At 35.3% G+C, this 27082-nt stretch overlaps 1 protein-coding gene across 5 annotated transcripts; it reads left to right on the top strand.

Moving 5' to 3' along the window:
* Positions 1-1627: 1627 nt before the first annotated feature.
* On the top strand, positions 1628-18176 carry LOC104113712 (uncharacterized). Of its 5 annotated transcripts, none has more exons than XM_070188619.1 (9): positions 1628-1947; positions 7411-7469; positions 14609-14775; positions 15017-15049; positions 15141-15507; positions 15787-16074; positions 16168-16248; positions 16464-17135; positions 17366-18176. In XM_070188619.1, exons 1-9 carry the CDS (start codon positions 1668-1670, stop codon positions 17924-17926), a joined length of 2508 nt encoding a protein of 835 aa, XP_070044720.1. In that variant the 5' UTR covers positions 1628-1667; the 3' UTR covers positions 17927-18176. The 5 variants fall into 5 exon arrangements, with proteins under 5 accessions (XP_070044720.1, XP_070044719.1, XP_033516549.1 ...); XM_070188618.1 differs by having other exon boundaries at positions 16165-16248; XM_070188620.1 differs by having other exon boundaries at positions 1635-1947; positions 14623-14775; positions 16165-16248.
* Positions 18177-27082: the final 8906 nt, after the last annotated feature.

Below are 27082 nucleotides of genomic sequence, written 5' to 3'. Positions count from 1 at the left end.
TTATCTTGAGGGTGTAGTAATATGTGTCTAGTCAAACTTCCCGTCCCCCCCGACTTTCAACATATTTAAAAACTAACTCTTTGCCACAAGTTTTATACTTAGCCCTATTTTTTTTTCTCTTAGTTGAGTAAAAAATGGCCAAACAAGAGATGTTTTTGCCCGTTTAGAAGGTTGTCTAGAAAAAGTAGGGGCAGTAACAGGAGGGTCAGACGGGGATCATTTGGATTATTATTAGTCGGGTTAACTTCATGAGCAGGACTAGTGGGTGTATCGTCATCCGGTTGCGTTTCATCAAAATCTATTTCTTCATCATCATTTTCATCAATAGTTGGATTACCATAAAGAGCATTCATATATTCATAGTTTAATTTGTTTACCGGGTGCAATATTATGGCAAAATTGACTCTCGGTAAATTATAATAAACTATTATCGCTATCAAGAATAGGAGGTGTAGGACGGGTAACAGGTTTGGGCCGGGGAGTCGGGGGAAGTGGAGGAGGAACAGATTGGCCACTAGATTCACCACTCTTGGATTTTTCCTTATTTTTACTAAATATTTTTTTTTAAGGAATAAGCCATCTTAATTAATCAAGCAAAGTAGATAAAACAAACAAAACTATAATATTAAAACTTAAGAGTTGGAATGAGTTTACCGAATTGACGAACAACTTGTTGAAAAATAATTATCGTTGAAGACTTGAAAACTTCAATTCACCAACTTCACAATTTTGCACAAATTGTAACAATTAAGTAAGCAATTATAGAAGAATATTAGAGAGAGATTGATGATTTTGTGAGAAAAATGAAAGAATGATGGGGTATTTATAGTTGAAAATAGGAAAAAAGTATAATTATAAAAAATTTTGGGTTAAAACAAAATTTGGGGGGTTAAATGGCTATTTTGCAAATAGCCAACGACTATTTTGGCAGATCAAACGGCTAGTTTTTAAATGGCTAAATGGTGAATTTTTTATTTTATTTTTAAAAATTATCCGTTGGGCCCGTTTAGGACTGCTTGAACCGGCCCACTTCTCAGCCGGTCCCGGTCTCGCGGACCTCGCCTATGAGACCAGTCCACTACCAGGCCCATCACCCCACGGTCCCGGTCCTATCCGGTTAGGACCGTTTAGGCCCACCGCCCATGTGGGCTTGCGGTCCTGGGCCGGTCCCGATCCTAACCGGCCCACATGCCACCCTTATTGACATGTCTATATTAAGTACCTAGACGATCATTTTGACTCGAAATTAAAATAAAAGAGGGGATACATAATAGAACACTGATCTTTCAAGATTCTTGGTTATTTTCATGCTTATCTAGGTCATTCGCTACTTATTGACTAAATAAGATCAGTATTCGTCATTTTTATATTTTTTAAAATTTCATTTTTAAGGGATTATATTTTTTATAATTTTATACACATGGATATAGGGTATATCCTAAAGCTAGTTATTTCAAAATGTTCGAACACCTCAAAACAATTTTAGATACCTCCTCTAGTAGATTTCTATAAGCCTATTAAAGGACCAAAGTGTAGCTATTTTAAGAGTTAGGGACCGAACCGTTATTTTCCTTAAACCGTAAACAACAAAAAAGAGTACCATTATATAATCCCTGTTTTTTTTGGCTCCCACTGTTTCGTTGAGGTACCATAGTAGAAGAGAGACAATGGAGTTCAATACGACGCCGTCATATTACGGTAACAGAGCCAGCGAGAGAGGCGCAGGAGGGAAGTTCAAGAAACCGGCGGCGAGGAAACCTCCGGCAACTCCTTACGACCGTCCACAACTGAACCAGACCGGCGGTCGGACCGGCTGGTTAGCGAAACTAGTTGATCCGGCTTACCGTATTATCTCCGGCAGTGCCATCAGAATCCTCCCGTCGTTCATCTCCAATGCAATTGCCTCCACTCCTCCTCCTCCTCTTGAAGAAATTCACAGTGACTTAGGTATGTGATTTTTACTTTTATTGAACATGTTATGTGCAATTTTACTATATTAGGGTTTCTAAGAATTTTTTATCACACTATTTTTTTGTCATACTATTTTTTTTGTTTTGCATAGTATTGTGTTATTTTCCTTCCACTTATTTGCTGTCTCTTACGAAGCTGTTATTATTTTCTTGATTTCTTTTGTTGTTATGGATCTATTCTTTTTTTTCTTTTCTGATATTATTGTTTCTTTCTACCCTTCCGGGTAGGGGTAAGTTCTGTGTACACTCTACCCTACCCAGACCCCACTAGTGAGATTTTACTGTGTGTTGTTGTTGTTTTATGGTTCTCTTTTTTGGTAATTGTGATGAATTATGTTGGACTTTTGGCGAACTAAAGTTGCAAGAATTAACCTTTTTGGTTATTCTAGTTTCACCTGATCTTTTGTGGAATGTAATTCTAGTAGCTACGTAGTTATATGCAATATTACAAGAAATTGTCTTTGTTATGTTTTTCTTGCTATTTGTGATGGAGTGTGTTGGTATTTTGGTGAATTAGGGTTGCAAGAATTAACCTTTTTGGTTATTTTAGTTACACTTGATCTGTTATGAAATGTAACTATAGTAGGTATGAGATTTGTTGTGCATCGAACATGTTATGTGCCATATAGGGATTCCAAGAATGTGTCTTTGTTATGTTTTTGGTAATGGTGATGAAATATGTTGGTCTCTTGGTGAATTGGTGTTGCAAGAATTGACCTTTTTGGTTATTTTGCTGCAATTGGTGAACTAGGGAGCAAGTTTCACCTTTTTGGTTACTCTGCTGCAATTTGAGTTTTTAATCTCAATTTGTTACAACTTTCCTGTTATTAGATGTAACTTTAGTAATTTTTTACTTATGTTGGAACTAAGTAGGTTTATCAAATAAAATTGCAGGAGGGATTTCTCTCTCTCTCTCTTTGTGTGTGTGTCTTTTATTTTTTTTTTTGGGGGGGGGGGGGATGTTGTTGTTGTTTAGGTGTAAACTTTAGGTTTTTGCATCTCCCATGTCATTATGACCTTGCATGAAACCTGGTGATTTCCAGTTTTGTCCTTCGTGAATCTTTAGCTTAATTTAGTTTAATGGTAACTGTTCAAGTGTTATGAATTGTAATAGCATTGTAGTTTTGTTTAGTTGAAATGACAAAAGCTGGCAGAAGTTTAGCTTTTCTAGGCCGGTGAGTTATACTTGCTACTTAGCTCGAATGAACACCACATCTAGCGCATAGTCATTTCCTAATACCTACTGTGATCACAATTTTTTCTACGGCTTGTTACAAAAAGTAGCACTGAGCATGGGAGAAAGGGGGTTTTGGCTGGTTACTTTCTTCAAATTATTGTTATTAGTAGCGAAGAAGGGATCTCATTGCATTAGACTGTGATGTTTTTCTTTTCGGTAATGGTGGTATTGTTTTACTGCCGTTACCAAAAGAAATATGCACTGCAAGTTTAGTCAGCTTAAGAAGAGTGAATTTGAGGTGAGATTAGACGGGATTGCGGTGCCTAAATGCAAAAAATTCGAATATCTTGGCTTGGTATCGAAGGAGGATTGCATGATAGACGAAGATGTTACACATAGAATAATAACTGGATGGTTGAAATAGGGAAGTGCGATTGGAGTGTTATGTGATAGAAGGATGTCCACTAAAGTAAAAAGGTTAGTTGTATAGTACAACTCATAAGACCAACAATGTTAAATGTGCATGAAACAGCTGCTAAAGTCAAACACATACACAAGATGAGTGTTGCAAAGATGTGGTACTAAGATGGATGTGTGGTCATTCAAGATGAGACAACATAAAGAATTATCACATGCAATTGAAGGTACATGTAGCACACACCAAGGATAAAATGAGAGAAAGTCGCTTGAGATAGTTTGGTCATGTCCTTAGTTGACCTCCAGATGCATCGGTTCATAGGTATGAAACCGTAGTCAATTAAGGTGTTAAAAAAGGACGAGATATCTAAAATCACATGAAAGTTGTCTCGAAAGACATTCAATCTCTTGTAATCATGCAATTTTAGCAAAAAGTAAGGCATAATAGAAGGATAGATCTATATAGGCGATATACTAATTAGTTAGAAACATGTTTTATTCATGTTAGTACCTTTACTTTAGGTCCTATGCTTTCTAACTAGTGGAAGCTATAGAAACCTCTATTACTTTCTATTCATATTTTTGTATAATACTGGTTTAAGATGAGTTTAAATGAAGCGACATGGTCAATGAGGATTCATATAGCCGACCTTAACGTGTTTGAGATTGGGAATTAGATGTCGTTGTTGTAACGTCGTCGTCTTGGTTTGCTCGTGCCACCTCGAAAAACCCACTTATAGCTTGCCTACAAGTATAGGTGTCGGGTAATCCTGACCTCTAAGGTTGTAAACGGGCTCTTATCAAGTGCTGTAACGATAATTTGAGCTTTGGACCTGAAGGTGACATAGTTTTCACTTTGACCAAACATACTTTTGGTGCTTCAAAATAGGCTCTACTTTAAAGTGTTGGTTGTGAGAACTCTTTTGTTTCTTTTGCCAACCTATTTTTGATTTGTTCCAAGAATGTAGTAAGAACTATTATAAAATTCCTTCGGTTGACACTCCGAGGTTTTCTTTTCTCTTATCTCTTCCATCTAGAAAGGGAGATAAAAATTTGCAAGGAGGTAGCCCTCAAGTCTTTGGTCTAGTGGTAAGAGGACAATGCGTGATGTATGGATTAGGCGCACATCACAGATTCGAACACTATTGTAGATAAAAGCCTAGCATTTAAGTGGAAAAAGGTAGAGGGATGGACCAATTATCCATCGAGTTTCGAACCTGCCTAGCATTTAAGTGGAAAAAGGTAGAGGGACAAACCAATTATTCATCGAGTTCGAACCTTACGCCAGTTGCCCTCTGGATTTCTCGGCCGTGAAAAAAATTGCAAGGGGCCAATGTGAATTTTTCCCTCATTTTTAGTTACCTTGCTCTTTTTTATTTGGTCTTTTCGTCAGACTAAACATGAAAAGAGAAACTATTACCATTTGCTTTTGTTCCCATTCCTTCCCTTCCGTACTCCCAGGTTACTATAATCGTTTGGGTTTATAGCGAGATAGAGTGAGCCAGAGTTCAACATGTTTGGCAAATGGTTTGAATTTGATGTTTGAGGTCAATCAAGGCTTTGCTGATTTTTCTTTTCCTGGTCTTTGTACATGCGAAGCATCTTGATTACGGAATTGCTGGCGCCGCTTTTACTTTGGTTTTTTTTGTTCCTTGTTCTTTAATTTCTAGTTGGACTAAGTCTTACATCCCTCATCGTAGTTAATATTTGTGACTATCTTTGTTTCAATTTACATGACTTGCTTTCCATTTTTGGGATGTCCCGAAATGTTTTATGGTCATTCTATTTAATTAACTTTCACGACTTTCAAAATTTGAAAACTTTAGATATTTATGTGATTTTTTTCTTGAATTAGTTTTTAATCTTTATTTTCAACATTTCTTCCATTATCATTAGTATAATATAAATCAGATTCATGTCTTTGTTATGTTAAATACCATCATGTTAAATGGGACCAAAGAAGTGTTGCTATTGCATACGTAGAAGTTGGTGTTTAGAAGTGATTTCGCTTTTAGTTCCTTGATTATCGGGCCTATGGCATAGGCGTCTCGTGGATATCAACTTTCTTCCATGCGGTCCTTCTACTATACCACATTAGCAACGTCTTTCTAATGTTTCCTTTGAAAAGAACCAACCAGCATTAAGCAACTTCTACTTTGTTGTCCCCATAGGTTTTCTGAGTACTTGTCGATAAATGAATGTACGTTGGCACCTGAAAATACGTGACATTGCCAAAATAAAATGGACTAAGTATAAATAGTACTCCCACTGTCCCATTTTATATGAATGCGCTAGTATTTCGAGAGTCAAACAATTTTTTATTTATCTACGATTTTCTTAAACCTTTTTTTAAATATTTTGAATTATTAACTATGTTAACTTATACTCATTGATTTTTTATGTAATCTTACTTCCTTCTTAGTCTGTTCCAAAAATAATGAGAGTAAATGGGTCTTCATGGCCATTTACAATATTATAGATCTCAATTTATAATATTAAAATTAAGAAAGTATTATTTTTAGATCTCAATTTATAATATTAAAATTAAGAAAGTATTATTTTTAGATCTCTTTTGTGTAAAAGATAGATCTGTTATGTGTAAAAGATAGATCTTCCGTGTGTAAAAAAAGAAATAAGGTCATAAAACTAAAAAAAAGTTTGTAAAGACCCACAAAACCATTTGACCCTAACCTCTTTCTAAATTTGCTAAGAATTTAACTGATACTTCCATATTACCCTTAATGATAATCTTTTATAGCAACACAAATGTTGTGTCATGTCTAATACCACAATTTTCAAAAGCTTTATAGCCATATAAATATTATAGCCTAGTCAAAATTGGATCACATTACTTGAATCAGAGGAAGTAGTACTTTCATGCAAAAAAAAGGGCAGCCCAGTGCACTAAGTTCCCCGTATGTGCGGGGTCCGGGGAAGGGCTGACCACAAGGGTCTATTGTACCCAGCCTTACTCTGCATTTCTGCAAGAGGCTGTTTCCACGGCTTAAACCTGTGACCTCCTGGTCACATGGCAACACCTTTACCAGTTACGCCAAGGCTCCCCTTCAAACTTTCATGTAGTTTTCAAATATGTAAATTTTAATTTTAAAAACTTGAAGAATTCATGTCCAAATTCACATTGAAAATTAGGTGTTGTTGACCCTCTTACGGCGAAGTCCTTCACATAAATTTGGGTAGAGGGAGAATGAGTTAAGAACATAAAACAACCATGTCACTCAAGACCAACAGTAAACGAACATGCATATTGTAACGCTGCACGAGATTAATAAATGTATGATTATAAGTATGGGATATATTTTCTACTCTGTACGGAATACTCTCTTTATCCATATTATCTTATGTAGCTTGAAGCAAAATGCTACTTAAGATATATTTGATTTGTGTATTATGTTAGTAAGTTTTGAAAAAAGCGAATAGTCGATGTTATGGGAAATGTCAAGTCACTTTTTTTAAGATCATCTTTTAAATGAGTTTGAATTTGAAAAAAGTGAAACTTTTACTCTGTACGGAATACTCTCTTTATCCATATTATCTTATGTAGCTTGAAGCAAAATGTTAAGATATATTTGATTTGTGTATTATGTTAGTAAGTTTTGAAAAAAGCGAATAGTCGATGTTATGGGAAATTTCAAGTCACTTTTTTAAAGAAGATCTTTTAAATGAGTTTGAATTTTGAAAAAAGTGAAACTTTTACTTGGAATTGTACTTAAGAAACTCAAATAATTCAGCACGTCTCAGTTTGCAGAAGGGATATCATTAAACTTATTATCATTTATTTTGTTTCCTCTGTTTGATCGGCAATCTTACAAAAATTCTTTGGGACAGATAAAGAAGATCCTGCAACAGCACAAGATGTAGGGAATGACGAGAAGTGTACTCCAAGTGTAAGCTTTGGCAACTTCTTTGACTCATTTTGCTTTGTTAATTTCTTTCTGTTATATCTCCATTTTATGGGCAAGCATGTGAAGATGAAGATGTTCCTCTGTTATTATGTGGCAGTCTTACCACATGAGACAAAGGGGCACGAAATGTAATTGAACACGTAAATTATCTAACACTTAGTTTGGATGGCCATTAACTGTTGGACAAGAATAGAATTTGGAGGCAGAGGTTACTTTGAAAATTTAAAGACATGGGTTACATAATGATATATCTCTGCTGAAGTCATTGTTACGCACTAATTCTTACTTGCTGATGCATTAGTTATAAAAAAACAATTAGCAATTTTCCATCCTGATCAGATACTCCAGGAAAAGTAGTCTACCAAATAAACATGGTAAAGAGTAAATATGCTCTTTAGGCTATGAGAACCACAAAGTTGATCACTGTTTACATGGACACAGTTGACTGGTTTAGAGTTAGAAGCCAATCTGACCTGTATATTATCTTTGGTACACTAAGAAAATAACAAATTAATGCTTAGAATTTTATCTTAGAATCGACGAGAAACCTGAAAGCTGCATCATATCATGATTATGATTTAAACAAAAATTTCAAATGGATTGTTAAAATTTTTGTGGGGAGTTAGGGAGGAATCAGTATCATAACATGATTATTATTTTAATTTTTAAATTTTGTATATACTCTTTACTTTCTTGGTTGTTGGATTTTGTCAAACTTCTGTGTTTTCTCAATAGAAAGTGTTAGAGGAAATGGGGTGAGAGCTTATATTATGTTAGTGGTGTTACACAAAAACAATGCTACAATAGTTTCATATGCAAAGTTCATCTTAATAAAGAGAAGTGCAAAGTTTATTTCGTTCTGGGCACATCAAAATCACATGAAATAAGCTCTTACTAGTTTATATTCAAGAAAATATTTAATCAAATAGTACAAAATATTACCATTCTCAAAAAAGAAAATATATAGTCAAATATATTATTGTGAATCTGTATTCTTAACAGAAACAACTTTTCATCTGTTAGAGTATGTAAAATACCTCATACCGTCCTGGAAAGGAAATCATTTCATAAACTTATACCGAGGTATTATGAATTATAAAATGCTTTAGAGTTAAACTTTAGAAAAGGCTCTACAATTTGCTGATTAAAATTATCATGACCTACTTCTCAGTTCATTGCAAAGCTTAATTATGGCAAGAAACTGTGGAGAATGGCAGCTTTTAGGTAACTTAACTTTGAGGGTGTTTGGATTGGCTTAAAAACTGGTTTTGGCTTGTTTTGGTGTTTGGTAAACACCAAAGCTAATAAGCCATAAGCTGGGTACCCCCAACTTATGGGATTTCAGCTTAAAAGCTTTTTTGTTTGACCAAGTAATTTGTTTTGCTATCCCTTGCATTTTCTTATAATCCCTAGAATACCCCTAATTCAACTCTATTTCTTTTCCATTTACCGTGCCCAAAAATGTGATTTGGCTGCTTTTGTCTTTAGTTTCCCATTTGTTTTTTCCTCTTTGCTGGCATTTAGCAAAGTTATTAGTAGCTGGAGTTCAAAAAAAGAAAAAAAATTTCAACGGATGATTCTCTTTTAACAAAATGATTCGTGCCTACATATAAGTGCGAATATTTTCTTGACACTTTTTTTTCTCTATTGTAATATTTTTTTCACACGAAGTGTTTTCTCTTAAATTGTTGAAAGCTTCAGACATATATGTTCACATTTATGAATAGTTTTACGTACTTATAAGTTGATCACTAGTATGTCCACAAAGTGGAGATTACTGTGACTTAAAACTTTAGATGAATAGTTCATTTTCGTTGTGCTATTGAGTTCTTTAGTATCGATACTAATCCATGTGCATTGTGTTACACCAACACATGTACAATAAGATATAAATTAATTTGTTGAATCAAGTTAGAATTAAAATCCTCCAGTAATCATCTTATTTTTAGTGTTGACAGATTTAAGGATATTTTTGGTCTTTTTCACTGAAAAACTGTTGATTATTAATTTCAGTTTCAACTTATCTATCCAAACACGTAACAACGTATTCATAAAATCAGCTTCAACACTTAAAAAGGCGCTTTTCAGCACTTGGTGCTTAGATGCTACTTTTATTCAGCTAATCCAAATGGGCTCTTTGTAGTTTCTTTTAGTATTTGTCTGGCTGCTCTGGCATATTATGTTCGAAACCTTCTATATATGCTTTTCTGATTAATCCTTCAAAGAAACTACCATAAGTAGGTTTGTGCCTAATTACTTTGCAGCAATCGTAGCTGAAATCAATACTTATGCAGTAATAAAAAAAGAAGATAAAAGGCTCCTGCCAAATTTTATTCTGTGAAGTCAATTTATCCCTTTTACCTATTAAAAAAAGGTAGGTCTGCGTAATGGAATCTGATGAGATTTCATGAAGGTGCAAAAATAATGTTCCATCTGAAAGCCAAAGTAGGCCAAATATTGTTTCTTTTATGATTAATGGTTGTCTGTGGCCGTGGTACTACTAATTCCTAGGCATGTTACTCTCTGCTCCATTCCCTTTTATGTTTTGCACAGAGCTTAAATAAAGAAAGCTTGAATAGGTTAGTATGCAAGCTTTTTGTCAGTATGTGTTTGAATATAGTTGCAATATTACTTCATCAAAAAGAAAATAGTTGCAATATATTTGAAACCCCGAAGTCCTTTGTTGAGAAGATACAGTTCAAGACCCAAATAACATTATGGTGTAACTATGTCATATTCTATGCCTCTTTTTAGGTAAAGATTAAGTCTGTTACTAAGAGGTTTAGTTTGAGGTGGAGGAATATTTTTGCCATTATAATCACAAAACAACGCTCTGGATTAGTGTCCGATGTCATACTATGAACTACAACAGTTTTAAGGCTTTTAAGGAATTTTTGCAAGTAAAAATTGGACTAGTGGGAAGAAAGCAAGGAATCTCTTTGCTTCAATATTCGAAGAGGATATTAAATGGAAATGGGGAATCAAACAAAGAATAAGAAGTTTATTGAGCTAACAAGGTTGGTGATCATTACAGAGGCGTATCCAGGATTCGAAGGTTCCGGGTGCCAAGTTGGTCCAAAATTTCCAACTTGGCGCAAAGCATAAAATTTCCAAAAATACTACTAATATCATAAATATACATCATCCCTTTACAATTGTCCTCGACGAATTTTCATATTCTGGGAACGGTCAATAATAACATCATTACTTACATTTGTAAATACATCCCGCTCTATGTAACAAACTAAACAATCATTTAAATATTGATCACCTATGCTATTCCGCTCATCATTCTTTATTTGCTTCATGGATAAAAATGCTCTCTCCACAGTTGCGGTAGCAACAGGTAAAATAAGAGCCAACTTCAAAAGTAAGTAATATATGAATAAGTCTCCACAAGATTTGCCTCAACCAATGCTTTTGCCAAATCACTAATTCCTTGCTAGTTGGAGAACTTGGCATTACTACCTCGCATATGAATTATGAAAGTATCGAGTTGATAACTCAAATCCCGAATCTGTACTTCATCAAACTCATTTGGATAACACTTTGCTAAAGTCATTATTCTACCTTTATCATAATTAGCAAAAGAATTGACTGGATTTAAGCTAGCCATCCCGAGAAGCAAATTACTACTCACTACATCAAAACGGTCATTAAGCTCTTGAAGTTGCACATCAATCACAACACAAAATATTTCAACACGCAAGTGGTGGTATGAATAACTGATACTAGAAGACTTCTGCTTTGACTTTCCGGGAAAATAAAACTCATCCATCTTGGGAATCAAAATATCATGCATAGCACAAAATGAGGAAGCACACTCCAACAAAGATTCCCATTCACTTTCTCTCATATCTTGCAATCTTTTCTTTGTAATGTTAAGAAACTCCACAACATTAACAATATCTTGATCCTTTTTTTGGTAAGGTCTTGCTCAACTCATTTGACAATGCCAACACTTTCAACATCAAGTGTAGCATAAAAATAAATTTGAGTGTTTTAATCTCACTAAGAAGATATTTAGCTTGATTTCTATCATTTGAGGTAGAACCTTCATGTTTAATCACTTCAAGCACACTAACAATAGATGAGAAAAGAACAATAAAGTTATCTAATGTTTTGAAATGTGATCCCCAACGAGTATCACCTGGTCTTTGAAGCCCCCGTTTTTGATTTAATCCTTGTCCAATATGAACTTCACCGGACTCAAGTAATTGCTCCAACTTTTCAGCTTGAAGAAGACGAAGCGAATCTCTACGCTTAAAAGATCCTCCAATAACATTCAGCACATTTTCAGCTTGAAGAAGACGAAGCGAATCTCTACGCTTAAAAGATCCTCCAATAACATTCAACACATTAGTAACATGACAAAAGAAATCTTCAACATCCAAATGCTTTTTAGCAATAGCTACAAGTTTTAATTGCAATTGATGAGCAAAACAATGAATGTAATATGCCGATGGACTATCTTTCATAATCAAAGTCTTAAGACCATTTATCTCTCCCCTCATGTTACTAGCCCCATCATAACCTTGTGCACGTATTTTAGATGGACTTAGTGAGTGCTCTGAAAGTAAAGAATAGATTGCTTCCTTCAATGATGATGTCGATGTATCGCTAACACGGACAAGACCAACAAATCGCTCTACAACTTCACCATTCTTATCAACGTAACGCAAAACAAGCGCCATTTGTTCTTTGTGTGAGATATCTTTGGATTCATCAACCAATATACTAAAGTAATCTCCATTTAAGTCTCCAATTATAGCTTTCAATGTTTCTTTTGCACAAGCATTGATAATATCCTTTTGGATCATAGGGCAAGTTAAAGTATCATTTTGCGGAGCCTTTTCTAATATCACTTCCCCCACATCCGGATGCTTGTCCCCGTGCCATCGTAAAAATCCTAGAAAGAGACCTTGATTTGTTGAAGATTCACTTTCATCATGACCCCTAAAAGGCAATCCATAAAGCAATAGAAGTCCTGCCACATCAATTGATGCTTCTAAACGCATTCGATACTCACTTTTTAACTTCTCAGAGTGTTTATCAAAAACAACTTGAATTGATTGTTGATTGATGATGATTTGATAAATCTAGCATCTTTTTAAAACATTTATCATGGACATTATTAACATCACCAACATGTAGACGCAATCTTTCAAGACCCTTATTCCAAGCCCTAAAACCATTCTTTGTATAGAATTCACTCGCACTTCCATGGATAAATTTATTTTTGAACAAATAACAACATAGGCAATATGCCGCGTCTTTCTTCACACTATATTCCAACCATCTAGAAAATTGACCTTTGAACCAACTTGGAACAAATTGACGCATTCTCCCTCCTATTTTAGTTTTGGGAAATTGATGCTCGAAAGGTTGACAAGGCCCTTTTTGAATATAGTGTCTTCTCACTTCATCTCGTATTCGAGGGTTATAGTCAGCAATTGGTATTCTTTCTCCTGGATCGGGTTCAAGTGATTCCAAATTGAGTTCATCTATTAGATGAGAAAGATTGGCATTCACCTGGCTCAAGGATGGACTTGGTTGAGAATGATCCAACCTCGTGACAAATTTATCCATCTCAATCACAAATATTAGGATCACTTTTCTGTAAAATAAAGTTCATTCTACCTCATGTTATATGCTCTCAGTCACTAAGTAAGAAATAAATTAAATGAGAAAGCTTCCTCTCTAGCAGAAATGCAAGAACAATTTGATAGTAGAAATCCAAGTTATATACTAAGTCTAGAAGAGCATCCTTCTTTATCTTAAAGAATCCTTAGAAGTTTGGGTTCTACACTTCTACAGTTCTACTCATCTACTGACTACGGCCAAGCAAAATAAAATAAACTTACGGCCAGCAACAACATAGGATTTGAATAAGACGAAACAAATACTTGATTAACTAACTTTTGTTGCTTTAAGTTCCATCAACCTTGTGTGCTCTAAAGTCTAAACCGTTGCTTTTCTTCAATTAGATATCACAGATTCAAAGTCTAAAATTGAACAATATTGTAATACACAACCAAATAGAACAAGATGGACCAGATGTTTGATTAACTAAATAAAACAGAAGAAAACAAAAATTGAACAGATATTTGATGGGAAAAAATGCAAATAGGGCTAGGAAATAGACAAGAATCAACCTGTAGTGCCTTACAATGGTTGGGTGTTGGAAGATAGAGACGATGGTCTGAACTCCGGTGAAAGAATGGAAGTAGAGTGTAGAGAAGCGGCCCTGGGATGTGAAAGCGGAGGCGACAGTCGACGAGAGAGACGAGGTGATGGGTTACTTCTGTTGGGGAGGGGTTTTGTTTTATTGAGAGAGAGAGAAATTAAGAGGTATTTTATTCTATTTTAAATAAAAGAAAAGTCAATGATGAATTAAAAAAAAGAGAGATAACTCATTTTGTACTGAATGAAAGCAACGGGGTTTGAACTTTCATCTTGTAGGAGGAAAAGGCAAGATTTTGCCACTGGCACCTTGGATACTTTTGTTACTGCGGGTGGCAACTTAATCATTTATATTATTTCTTAAGTATATATACATACATATATAAAGTTTCGACCGAAGATTGCGGGTGGCGTACCACCCCCTTGGGACTGAATAGATCCGCCCCTGGTGACCAACCTTAAGTATGATAATGAAAAATAAGGGGAAACCCGGGGGATTGTATTCTCAGGGTTAGGAGCATATAGTGTTTTGTGAGGGCTACTTCTAATGGGTTTTGTGAGAATAGTTATTTCTTTTTTGAAACTCGTTAAAGTTGCATAAATAATATTTGTCAGTAGCGTGTCTAAATTTTTTGGCTCCCATGAACGGATGATGTCATATTATAATTTTGATATTTTTTCTTTGGTACCAATGGAGAAGGGACTGAAACACATTTTACTGGACTAAAAAGGTTGCTAGGTCAAGTATGTGAGGAGGGAATGTTTAATTCTGTGGCCTTACCAGAAATTGATGCTGTGAAAGGAAAGTGCCCCTCATTCCCCCCTCCCCCCTCCCCAAACCACAAAAAAAAAAAGAGGAAAAGGAAGTGAATTTTTTATGTAAGATTGTTTCTAGTAAAAAGAATTTCTTCAGAGTGTTGGATATTATGTTTATGCAGTATGTGATATCCAGATCTTCTGAAGGAAAGGAAGAGGATCAAAGAATGGGAAAATTGAATGGGATATCCGAAGCAGTGAAGCAGGAAGAAGAGAAACCACAGAATTCCACTGATAAATCTGAGATTTCCAGAATTGAGCGGCTCATGCAGGGGAAATCATTTTCAAGGTAGCATATCATTCTTCACGTCTCTGTGTTCTTTTCTATCATGTTGTTGCAGTGCTACCTCATTAGAGAGAGTTAGGAACCAATTCCTGCTTCATTTGAAAAATGCATGCACCTTTAAAATTGCTTATTTTCCTCGTAAGCCCACATTGGTTTGAGAATGCAGTTCTCTATAATTGCTAGGAACTGAGCTTCTGACATTATCACCCTTTCCTCTTTTTGGTGATCCTCCAATGCTTTGCAGGTCCAGACTTGATGCTGGATTCCTATGTCTTGTGTACATTCAGGAAACTCTTTTCACCATGTATATCGTTTGAATTTTGTCAGTTAAACTTTCTTATTCAAAACTAGTCTTTCACTATATGCAGGGATGAAATAATGCGTTTGACAGAGATATTAAACTCAAGGGTTATTGATGACCAAGAAAAGAAAACTAGCAAAACAGCTGAAGGAGACATTGGAAGGTTTCATTTAACACACGAGACACCTAGAAGACCATATCACAGGAAGCAGGATGAAGCAGAGTTTGCTATGCCAGGAACTTCAACACCTCTTCCCCAAACAAATTTTGCTATGCCAGGAACTTCAACTCCTCTTCCCCAAACAAATTTTGCTATGCCAGAAGCTTCAACACCTCTTCCCCAAACAAATTTTCCTATGCCAGGAGCTTCAACACCTCTTCCCCAAACAAATTTTGCTATGCCAGGAACTTCAACACCTTTTCCCCAAACAAATGTAAGTTAATTATCACTATAAACCCTTCTGTCATTGGCACATATTTGTTTTGTGAAATGTCCATGATAATAGTACTTTAGCCTGTTGAACTTCATCTCGAGAGATGGTCTCAAATGAAGCCTTAAAAGGTGAAAAGTGCATTAGCGAATAAAGTCTGGAATAGCTTGGAAGTAACAAGTGTAAATAATTATTTCATGAAATACCCTCATTGATGCAGTCTTCTTCCGGAGTTTTGGTGTTGATACTAGGATGTATTTATCAAATAGTCCACTACTGCAGGTACAAGATGAAGTTGGAGCATCACCTATTGATATTGCAAGAGCTTACATGGGAAGTCGTAGGTTAGAAAAAGGATACGATTCTTGCAGTCTTGTATCCAAGGGAGAACAAGCTCCACAAAACAGGTTTCATCCGCCACCTTCGCTTAAGTCATCGACTTGTTGGCCAGCTGCCATGCTGCAAGATCAGCATAGTCATATTACTCCACAGAGTCAGAGAGGATATGGGCTTGTTGAGTTTCCGAGGACTCCATACTCTAGAACTTTATTGCCGAAATCCAGAGATAGGGTTTGTATTGTGACAAAATTTAGATGTGTTTACAAGCATACTTTTGTTAATCCAGGAATATTTATTCTTGTTGCACTTGCATTTTGTCAGCAGACTCATTCGCAGACTGGTAGCAGGTGGCCAGATCTCTCAGCGAAAACCTTCCAACAATCTCAATCATCAATATACAGCCAGGTATATGTTTGTCTTAGCAAGTCTAAAATTAATTCAATGACAAAATTCCTGTCTATCAAAGCAACTTCTTATTTGAAGTTTCCTGTACTGATTTAACGGTTTTTGCATGTTTATAAGATTTTCTGTGATCATTAATCTTTATTGTAATCTAATTAGAATACTTTCAAGGAGCAGTTGGGATCTTTCTGAATGTTATCATGCTATAAAAATTTCAGGAGAAGACTAGGAGTGATTTACCTCATCTAAGCTATGGATCTGCGGGACCCATTCGGCGTATACGGAATAAATTTGGCTCAGAATCTCGGCCTAAGAGATCCATATTCCTGAATTCCAAAAATGCTTCTTCACCTTTAGGAAAAATTGGTGCTTCTGAAGTTTTCTTGCCTGCTGCTAGGAAGAACTTGGAAGTTGGTCAACCTAGTGGTGTCGAGAAGGACCAATCAGTGGAGCATAGAGCAGGCAGGTCTGAAGAAGCTATGCCGTTCAATGAGACTGTAAGAAAAATATTAGAGCAACTTGATAGACATAAGCCCACTCCTGCAGAAAAGGAAGCTGAATTGAAGATGGCCAGTGAATGGAAGAAATATCCCCGCAATGAAATCTCTGATTCCACTCCAAATGGTAAAACGAAATCATCGCATTTAGGAGAATTTGGTATGCGTAGGAACAATGGGCTGGCAGCTGCCCGATCGTCCAAAGATGGAGATATTGGCACAGTCAGTCACGTGGAAATATCTCAGGAGCATGCTAGTGCTAAAGCTTCTAGCATAGCTGGTGTATTTGTTGCGACGACTGGAGTTGATACAGTGCCTTCATTCACTTTTAAGGATGCTGATTCCCAAGTTAAAAATTTCTTTTCTGGTTCTCGCACTGCAAGTTTGGACCAGGTACTTAATTGTTATTGAAAGTTATATTTACAAATGACAGTATTTTGCACCTTCCTGGCAATCTCGAGTTTGTTAAAAAAGATAACCCTTTCTTTACAGAGTTAAAAAAATAAATTTATGTATTTGAAATGGAGGGTGCAAGAGTTAGAAAACATCAGAGGATGTTGATTTTAAGCATTACTAATTATTTTATAGGATCACCACTTTAACATGGTATGTCTATGCTGCAGGACTCTGCAGGCACTGGTGATGGACAGAAAGATAAAGGTACTATGCTGCAGGACTACGTAGGTACTGATGAAGGAAAGAAAGATAAAGGTACTACCCCCCGGTGGCCTTTTCATAATCAAAGTAATGGGCAGAATGCCACAACGTTATCCAATTCCACGGGTTTTGAGCTACCAAGAAATGCTGCTGGACAGGCCTCTGGAACGAAACCTACTTTGCCATCCATTTCTATTAATAAGCCGAATCCTAGAAATGCAACATTCCCTGACAATGGGTTTGGATTCACTTTTCCAGTAGCTGCATCATCTGGTGCACTTTCAGAACCACCAACACCGTCCATCATGCCATCGTCCTCAGCCAGTGTCCTCTCTCAGCCCGCGGATGCATCCACTGTTCCAGCATACAGCTTTGGCACGGGAAAATCAGCTGAACGCCTGGTCTTCTCTTTTCCCTCTACGAGCAATGTGTCTGTCCCTGTGAATGCTTCAGATCTAAAGTATAGCTTTGGAACTGACAGGAGATCAAGACTATCTTTCAGTGCAGTAGGGAAAGCAACATGCTAGGTGAAACTTGGTAATACTTCAGCTGCAGGATCCACCCCATGATGGGAGACTTGTTTCATAATTTTTTTTTTGTATTCTCACCCACATTTAGGATCTTGATACTTGTTTTTTGCCACAGCTTTCATTTTATAGGATGGATGAATACCTGATATTAAAAGTTTCAGTGAACATGTAATTGCAGATTGACTGATTGTGAATTGCAAGCTCTAAGCCCCATTTTAGTAAACAAATAATTGGGGATCGATTTGAATATGGTTGTCTTCTTATACATATGAGGTTATTGCGTTGAGTCCTTTCTGCAATGTTTGCTCAATTGTCAAGCTAGAGTTTAACAATGCTATGAATTATCTAATATAGCAAACACTAGTACTAGAGAAAATATATTAGAAGTAGCGTATTTTGTTTGTCAAATCTTTAATTCAGCACGCGACATTATTCTAGTCACGCAGTCTTACCAGCGCTGGTTATGATTTTATATTTTGTTTCGACTTGTAATTATTTGTTTCTCATTCAAATTACATCTTACAGTGTATTTAGTTTCAAATTAGAATAGGAGAGTGAAAGTAGTCAAGTAGAACGACATAAAACACATGTACTTTCTCTTTTATCCAATGTGCGTGTGGGGGAGTTTAACAAATAGTCATTTTCAGCCCCTATAATGAAAAATAGTGATTTGTCATGGAGTTTAAAATGTTCTGGAGTTTTACTTGTGAAATTTGGAACTCCAGAATAATAACTATTTTTCCGAAGATATACCAAATTTGTCTTTTCTTTCAAGGTCCTAATTTATATGATATTCCCTCCCTTACAATTAGTTTAGCACCACTCATTTAATTTGTATGATTCGATTATTCTTATTATAGGACCACTTGATCTAAAAAAAAGTAGTTGTTTGGTAAAAGAGCGTTCTCAGTATTGTTTGCCCTAAAAAAACAGATAACAATTGAATTTATATGTGGTTTTAAGGATATGTGGATTAATTCAATACAAGTGATTAATGTCGTTAGATTAAACAAATGAAAGATGTAATAAATGGCCAAACCAATGATAAGGATGATTCCGAGCTTGGTTAAAGGCTCAATGAGGAACCTGCCTTCGATTCCAAACTTGCGCTTATGAAGAACTTAAGAACAAAAATAAGAACTTTGAACAACAAAGAGAATTGAAATAAATTGCCTTGGTATGCGTGTTATAATGTATCTCATGAATAATAAGCTTCTCCCTTTATATAGAAGAGAGTTTTACCCCAAGTACAATTCTAAGAAAGGTAAAAATCTTTTTCTGCCGATACGGGCCGAGATTCACACCGTGATATCCTGTTGGGCACGGACATCACGACCCTTTGTTAGTCGTGTGCAGCTGTTTGGTAATGCTCCCCGAAGTATTGATCCTCGAACCGACCCGGAGGACATAGTCCTAATACCCCCGAGGAAAGGTGTTTTGCCCGATCCCCGATACGAGGGGCTCCTCGCTCTGACTCCGATTTATTGCGATCACGTTCCTGCTCCGTTTGCCTTACCGAGAAATCGGGGTATTTAGTGGGTTCGGTTTTACCCGTATACAGATAGTCCCATCGTTTCTCAGAGAGTAGGCTTGCCGAAACGATGGGAAACGACAGATGACTCCGGTTCCTTCCTTCGTACGTTACGACGAGGGAGCCGAAACGTCCCATCAATCGCGTCGTTATGACTTCGGACACGTGTCTCTCACCGGCAGGTTGCTCCCGAATGCGAAGCGTCAACTGTTTCCCTATAAAAGCTTCCTCCTTTTGTCCTTTTTCTACCTTTCGACTAAATCACTACCTTCGAGCTTTCCAACCATCATCAAACCTTCTTCAAACCTTCATATCTTCATCCTTGTTCTTCAATTTCCGTAGTAATCTCCAGATTTTTGCCTAGCATTTCTTCATACTCTGTTCTTCATCTTCAAAACCCGTTATTCCAAAACTTCGTGTTCTTTCCTCAAGTTTTCAAACACCCCCCAGATGACAATGGCCAAAACATCGAAAACTATTCCTCAACAAGTTGCCTCTTCATCTTCTCAACCAGCCGCTGGTACTGAAACGGTTACCCCTGAGGTGGTTGCCCTCAAAACGACTTCCCCTATTGTTGCTGCTAACGAACCGGTCGCCGAGCCTCCCTTGTCAACGTTCATTCCCGGGGGCTGCTCAATTGCAGATGACTTTAAAATCGAGAAAACCTCGCGCAAACAGGACCGGGGTGAAGGAGTCTCGAGGTACATATGTTCTGTGATCGAAGATATTCTTCCCATAGTTCGTAAGGATTGCAATTGGGAAGACAAAAACGTAGTAGTCCCCGGGCCCGAGAATGACGTTACTACCCATGTGGAGGGGTACTTAAGTGTTTACACTTACCTCTTCACACTGGGCCCCATAGACCCGATTGTTCTAGACTTTTGCAAGAGGTAAGAGGTGTGCCTCGGAAAAATCCACCCATCGTTGTGGAGGATCGTGGCCCTCCTCCTCTACTTCGTGAACAAGGCCGAATCAAATTTAAACGTTAAAGTAATTAATGTTATCTCTGTCAAATTTCACAAATATATAAATCTCTTAAATTTGCGTCTAGTGAAAAGTAGATGAAGAAGCATAAATGACTTATAATATTCTTGGTTGATTTCCCTTTCTCTTACTTACCCTCCCTTTAGCCCAACCAAACATAACGAAGTCTAGTTCAATATCCTTCGGTTATAACTAGGGTCTACCGGTCACATAAAAGGAATTTGAACTCTCTAGTCTAAACATAACTAGAGAACATGATGCCTCAATAATCAGGAATTGTACTAAATATTCAAAACTTTTTCCAACTGAAAGGAATTTATCCTTTATTTTTTGGTTTCCCACCCGGTATTTGATATTCGTATTAGGGTTCGATTAAATTCTGATTCATCCAGTAAATCCCATATTGCGGGTAAATCGCTCATTAACAAAGATAACTTCATACTTAAAGTTCAAACTCAAAACTTCTGGTTAAGATAAATGAATACTTACCACTCCACCACAACCTTTATAATAAAGGAATTGATCCTTTTTGTAAGATATATAAATCCTAAGTTGTTGATAATATGGCCCCAAAACATGGCCCCACTCACACATGATCTTGTTCACCCTAGTGTTTTTATCGGCTACAAAGACAGATGCAATATAACTTCAACGGGTTTAATTGAACTCAATATATTTTACACAAAACATAAATATATATAAAAAAATCACTAAAATTTTAATAAATAATAAGGTTTGAACCCGTAATTACGAAAGTGCAACACGCTCACTTGTGAGAATAAGTATTCAAACCAATCAAATTTAAATTCTGAATTGACGTCTGGATTATATTATGTCAAAGATTCACATGATTACCTGAAATATCTTCCTCAAATGGAGGGAAGAGCTTTAGATGATCTCTTATCTCTTCAAGAAAATGGACTAACATACATGTTCACTTTATACTATAATCAAGATATGGAGTGTTGGATTTGATGTGACCTAGTTCCAATGTTTTTGTAGTAACATCTTTAATATCCAAAATCATTGAGAATGGGATCTTTTTCTTTGAGTGATACATTAGCTTCTTGCAAAACTATGATAACAAAAATAAGAAAGGATTAAATCTATTCAAATGCTGTACCGAAAAATATCGTGTTTGATAGACATTTTTTTACAATAATTAGTTTTAAGATCTGAAGTATGTACATACAAATATATCACACCATTTTGAATGTAATACACGTTTTAATATCATACTGACAAGTTAGTTCATAGAATATTGTAGATTTTATAAATGCAACTTTTGGGACAAACTAAAATTACAAGTCAAACAATACCCGGGAAAGAGATAAGAATAAAAGAAAATAACTTTTTAATGTGATTTGAATCGTACATTTAATGTTGCTAGATGAAATTGCAACTATTAATCACACTCTAATTTAATCCCAAATAAATAGAGTATTGATTAGTTGTTCATGGAATCAGGTTAAAAATTTTCCTAAAGCAAAGTAGGATAGTATGCATTTTTGGTCCTAATTTAGGATGAGAGATTAATTTCAAAGTTACTTTTGCTAAAATCGTACCATAAATAAATTAAATAAAAGTGCATGTGTACGTATATGAATTTATTAACTACAAAAAATCAGAATATGTGTCCAAAAGAAGGCTCACTAGTCAGAGAATGGGGTTCTGGGAAAATGGGTGTAAAGTCAGAGATGAAATGACAAGAAATGAAATGAATGCTAAGCAGACATGAATTTGACATTTCAGATTCTATGCTACAGTCCTTTGTATTCATACTTCTCTCTCTCTATCTACTATCTACAATAGTAGTAGTACAGTAGAAATATTTTTCTTTCTCTCTGTCAACAATTTTTTGTTGGTTTTCATTCAGTATTCAATAGTTACTGTGGAATCCAACTAATCTGCGTCTAAAATTTTATTTTGAAGCAAAACACTTTTCACTAAAGACGGCTTCATTCTCAATATTCAAATTTACAATAACAACAACATACTCGGTTTGATTACACGAGTGAGGTCTTAGGACGGTAAAGTATACACAAACTTTAGCCCTACCTTATATTCTCTCCGTTTATTTTTACTTGTGTACTATTGACTTTGTACACCCCTTAAGAAATAAAAAATTAAATGCATAATTTATCATGATACTTATATTAATTATTGTAGTCTTAATGGTTTTGAAAAATGATTTGGAATGAGTAATTAATGCTAAGGAAAAAACAGGAAAAATAAATTATTTTTCTCTTGATATGCGAAAAGTAATAAGTAAAAATAAAAACTTATTTTTAGAATACTTGACAACTAAAAATAAACGGAGGAATATAAGATAGAGAAAATTATTTGCGATAGATCCTCGACCGGAAGGTTTGACCTCTAATTAATTAAGCATAAAGGATACATACCACTTTTGATGGTTTTCTCAATAGTGTGACATTGCTAGCTTGATAAAAAATTTACAACTATTCCTATTTACTAGTATTTGTTAAGTTATTCTACCCAACTTTGCAGATCCCAAGGAGACTTTGTCTCAATCATTCTTTATATTATTTTACTGCATTTCTTGTTACAAATATATTCTTCTCTTTCTCTCATAAATTCCTTCTAACTTTGTGTGTTTTCACATGCATAAATGCAGGGTTTCATCCTTTGGTCAATAAGTCATCAACCAAAGGGTTCAAAGATGCTAATAGCTAAATGGACCTACATGTTTATAATGTTTATAACCACATATATGTACTTCACAAATTCTTTTCATGCCAACCATATAATATCTTTTTATTTGTACGTCCTATTCTTCATTTATTTCATTATAAATTAAACGCAAAAATTTAAATCTTATAATGTATTAATATATCAAGTATACCTTTTAAATCTTATGGTTTCCAATAAGGAAACTGAATATCATTAAAAATAAAATAAAATGTTAGAATTCAAAACTTACTCATCATTAGAAAGTGGTATTGTTTTATTAAATATTTTTTTTTAAAAAAAGGACACATAACTTAAAACGGAGAGAGTAGTTTTCTTTAACTCTTTATTACTCATGGTGGTAGTCATTTCCTTTTCTCCTTTTGTTGTCGGAGTTCTACTCTTGTACTTCTTCGTTATCGATATAATAGATATATTAACTGATTAGACTATTCATACCTGTATAAGGATTGGAGAAGTACGAAAATAAATGATAAATTAAAGGTGATGAATTAGCTCAATATTTCTGTTAAAATGCCTTGAGTTCCCTAGTCGGTCAATGTTCAGCATCACTTATTCTGCTAATTAATTTGTTTCACTGTCTGATTTAAGAATTCTTTCATCACAAGCAGAGTTAAAATTTCAACTTTATTTGAATGTTAGAACGACAACTTCAAGTGTTAATAATTGAATTCTAAATAATATGTGTAGATATAGTGAATTTGTTAAAAATGAATTTGTTAATACATACATATTCATTTGAACAAAAAGCGATTGAGTTCAGCCAAATCCGTACTTAAGCTTCTACCTCCCCTGCATTTCATCTCACTGTAACAACTAATGATACGTGCTCCAAACGTACACAATAAGATGAAATCTTCGCTCTCCTTAAAATCTTATTAGGCTAGACAAAATGCGGATTTTGTTATGAAATGAAAGTAATTTAGTAAAACATGAACAAAAACAAGTTATGAAATAAAAATAATTTAGTAAAACATGAACAAGAAATAGAGATAGAGAGAAGAAAAAGTATTTCTTCTTCAATTGTATGTATTTTCCTATCTATTATAAGGCCTTTATATAGGCATAAAAAGTGAAGAAAAATATGTCATTAAGTATAAAAATATGTCATTGAATATGTCATTAAGCATTTGAGAAGATCATGGAGGAAGAGTAGACATTCACCATAATTTAATTTTTCTTATAATACTCCCCCTTGGATGTCCATAGATAATGTGCCTCGTTAAAACCTTATTAGGAAAAAACCCTATGGGAAAAAAAATTCTAGTGGAGGAAAAAGAGTACACATGTTTAGAAATACGCCTTTTGGTTGCCTCGTTAAAAACCTTGCAAGAAAAACCCAGTGGGACAAAACTTTGTAAGGGAAAAAGAGTACAACACGTATTAACTCCCCCTGATGAGAGCATCAATTCACATCCTTGAGCTTTCGCATCCCAATCTTGTACACTAGTTTCTTGAAGGTTGACGTCGGTAGAGATTTGGTGAACAAATCAGCTATATTATCGCTTGAACGAATCTGTTGCATATTGATATCACCATTCTTTTGAAGATCATGCGTTAAAAATAACTCCGGTGAAATTTGCTTTGTCCTATCCCCTTTTATGAATCCTCCCTTCAATTGGGCTATGCATGCTGCATTGTCTTCATATAAAATTGTGGGTAGTTTGTCACACTTCAAACTATATTTGTCTCGAATAAGGTGTATTATAGACCTCAACCATACACATTCTCGACTTGCTTCATGAATAGCAATTATCTCAACATGATTAGATGACGTAGCCACGATTGATTGCTTAGTCGATCGCCAAGATATGGCAGTGCCTCCATATGTAAACACATAGCCTGTTTGAGATCGAGCCTTATGTGAGTCAGATAAATACCCAGTATACCAAAAAGATCGGGACTGCAATCATTGCCATAAAATAATCCCATATCGGTAGTCCCTTTTAGATACCGCAATATGTGTTTGATTTAATTCTAATGTCTCCTTGTAGGAGCAGAGCTATATCTTGTTAAGACATTAACTGAAAAAATTGTGTCAAACCTTGTAATGTTAGAAAGATATATTAGTGCACCAATTGAACTAAGATATGGTACTTCGGGACCAAGAAGCTCTTTATTATTTTCATAAGGTCGGAATGGATGTGCTTTATCCATATAGAATCTCTTTAAAATCTTTTTAGTGTATGCTGATTGATGAACAAAAATTCCATCTTTCATATACTCAATTTGTAGACCAAGACAAAATTTTGTCTTTCCAAGATCTTTCATTTCAAATTCTTTCTTTAAATAGTCTACTGCTTTAGGAAGCTCTACTGCTTTAGGAAGCTCCCTAGAAGTTCCAATGATATTTAAATCATCAACATACACGGTGATTATAATAAATTTAGATCCATATCTTTTTATAAAGACACAAGGACAAATTGAATCATTCTTGTACCCTTCTTTCAACAGGTACTCACTCAGGCGATTATACCACATGCGCCCTGATTGTTTCAATCTGTATAAGGATTTTTGAAGCTTTATTTAATAGATTTCTTGGAAACCTTAATACGCTTCAGAACAATTTAAATCCTTCAATGATTTCCATTATACGCATATCACATTTTTCTTGTATTGCTAGATTAAAACCTGAAATGGCGACATCCACCACAGGAGAACATGTCTCTATATAATCAACGCCAGGTTATTTACAAATCTTCTTGTGACACAAGTCGTCTTTATGTCTATCGACTTGACCTTTTTTTCGCACAAGAACACATTTATACCTCCACTGGCTTTATACTTTCAGGTGTTGGGACTATCCGTCCAACTTCATATTTTTCAGATGAAATCAATTTTCATTACTTATTTTTCATTTGGCCAAATTGTCCAAATTTCATGACAGATTTGAGCTCAAGATCCTCGTCAATATTAATAATATTGAGCGCTACATTATATTAACAATATCGTCGACGATCATTTTATATCGGTTCTACTATTACCCAATAAAGACATAACTTATTGAGATTTCTTTATCTTATTATTTTCAGGTACCTGAGCCTCTCCCATGAGGTCTTATGAAGTGTTATGTCGTGGTGCTCTTTTAGAGCACTTGCCTCCTTATTATGACCATCTTGAACATTTGCTCCTCTCCTTCTTCAAGGAGTTTTATCTTTGGAACCGATTAGTCTATTATGCTTCATGCATGCCATAGACTCTATTCATTATGAACTTTATTTTATTTGGAGCATTAGCAGTTGAATATGACATTTAGCTTTGGGTTAGCAAATACGCCTGGCAATATTTTGCAAATGAATTATCACTTGAACTTCAAGTTCACATTTTTCCGTACGAGAATCTAGATGTACTCATAATAATTCATTACATGCATTACTTTTTCAGCTGCCCATTTTCTCCCCTATTCTTGGGATCACCAACACATATCCCTAGCCTTATTTGGGGATCCATCTTTGTGCATTGTGATGGAATAATTAAATCATATAGCACATTCATATTTCTAGATGGAAATTATTTGGTTCCTGACCCTGAACCGATTGTGATAGGGAGAACTTATCATAACTTGGCTAGATGCGTACAAGTGCTGTTGTATATTAAATAATACATCACATACCAAATTTTATTTTGGCAGTTTTGTTCTCATAACCAATGGTTTAGATATAATTGGAGGCATACAATTTCTGCTAAACCAACTTGGATTTAAACCAATATTATCAAGATAAATCATCATAATTTATATTCTGGAACTGTGCTCTAATAATTTGAGCAATCAATCTTGCAAAAGCCAAACTGCAAGTTGATAACAAATGCACATGTTACCATAAAATAGATGCATCTATTAAAATCATATAATAGTAAACGGTCCACATGGAAGGTGACTGGGCCCATATATTTATCACCTTTTATTCATTCCAGAAATCAAGTGA

Source organism: Nicotiana tomentosiformis, chromosome 11, assembly GCF_000390325.3.
Source record: "Nicotiana tomentosiformis chromosome 11, ASM39032v3, whole genome shotgun sequence".
In the NCBI taxonomy this organism is placed as follows: domain Eukaryota; kingdom Viridiplantae; phylum Streptophyta; class Magnoliopsida; order Solanales; family Solanaceae; genus Nicotiana; species Nicotiana tomentosiformis.
The sequence above is the reverse complement of the archived record's forward strand: the minus strand, read 5'-3'. Positions and strand labels throughout refer to the sequence as shown.

Bases quoted from the DNA above. Each gene is read 5' to 3' on its own strand.
- LOC104113712 (XM_070188618.1), top strand. From the start codon at position 1,668: ATGGAGTTCAATACGACGCCGTCATATTACGGTAACAGAGCCAGCGAG. The intron at 15,050-15,140 runs GTACATTCAGGA...CACTATATGCAG, and splicing joins GCTGGATTCCTATGTCTTGT to GGATGAAATAATGCGTTTGA. The intron at 16,075-16,164 runs GTTTGTATTGTG...GCATTTTGTCAG, and splicing joins TGCCGAAATCCAGAGATAGG to CAGACTCATTCGCAGACTGG.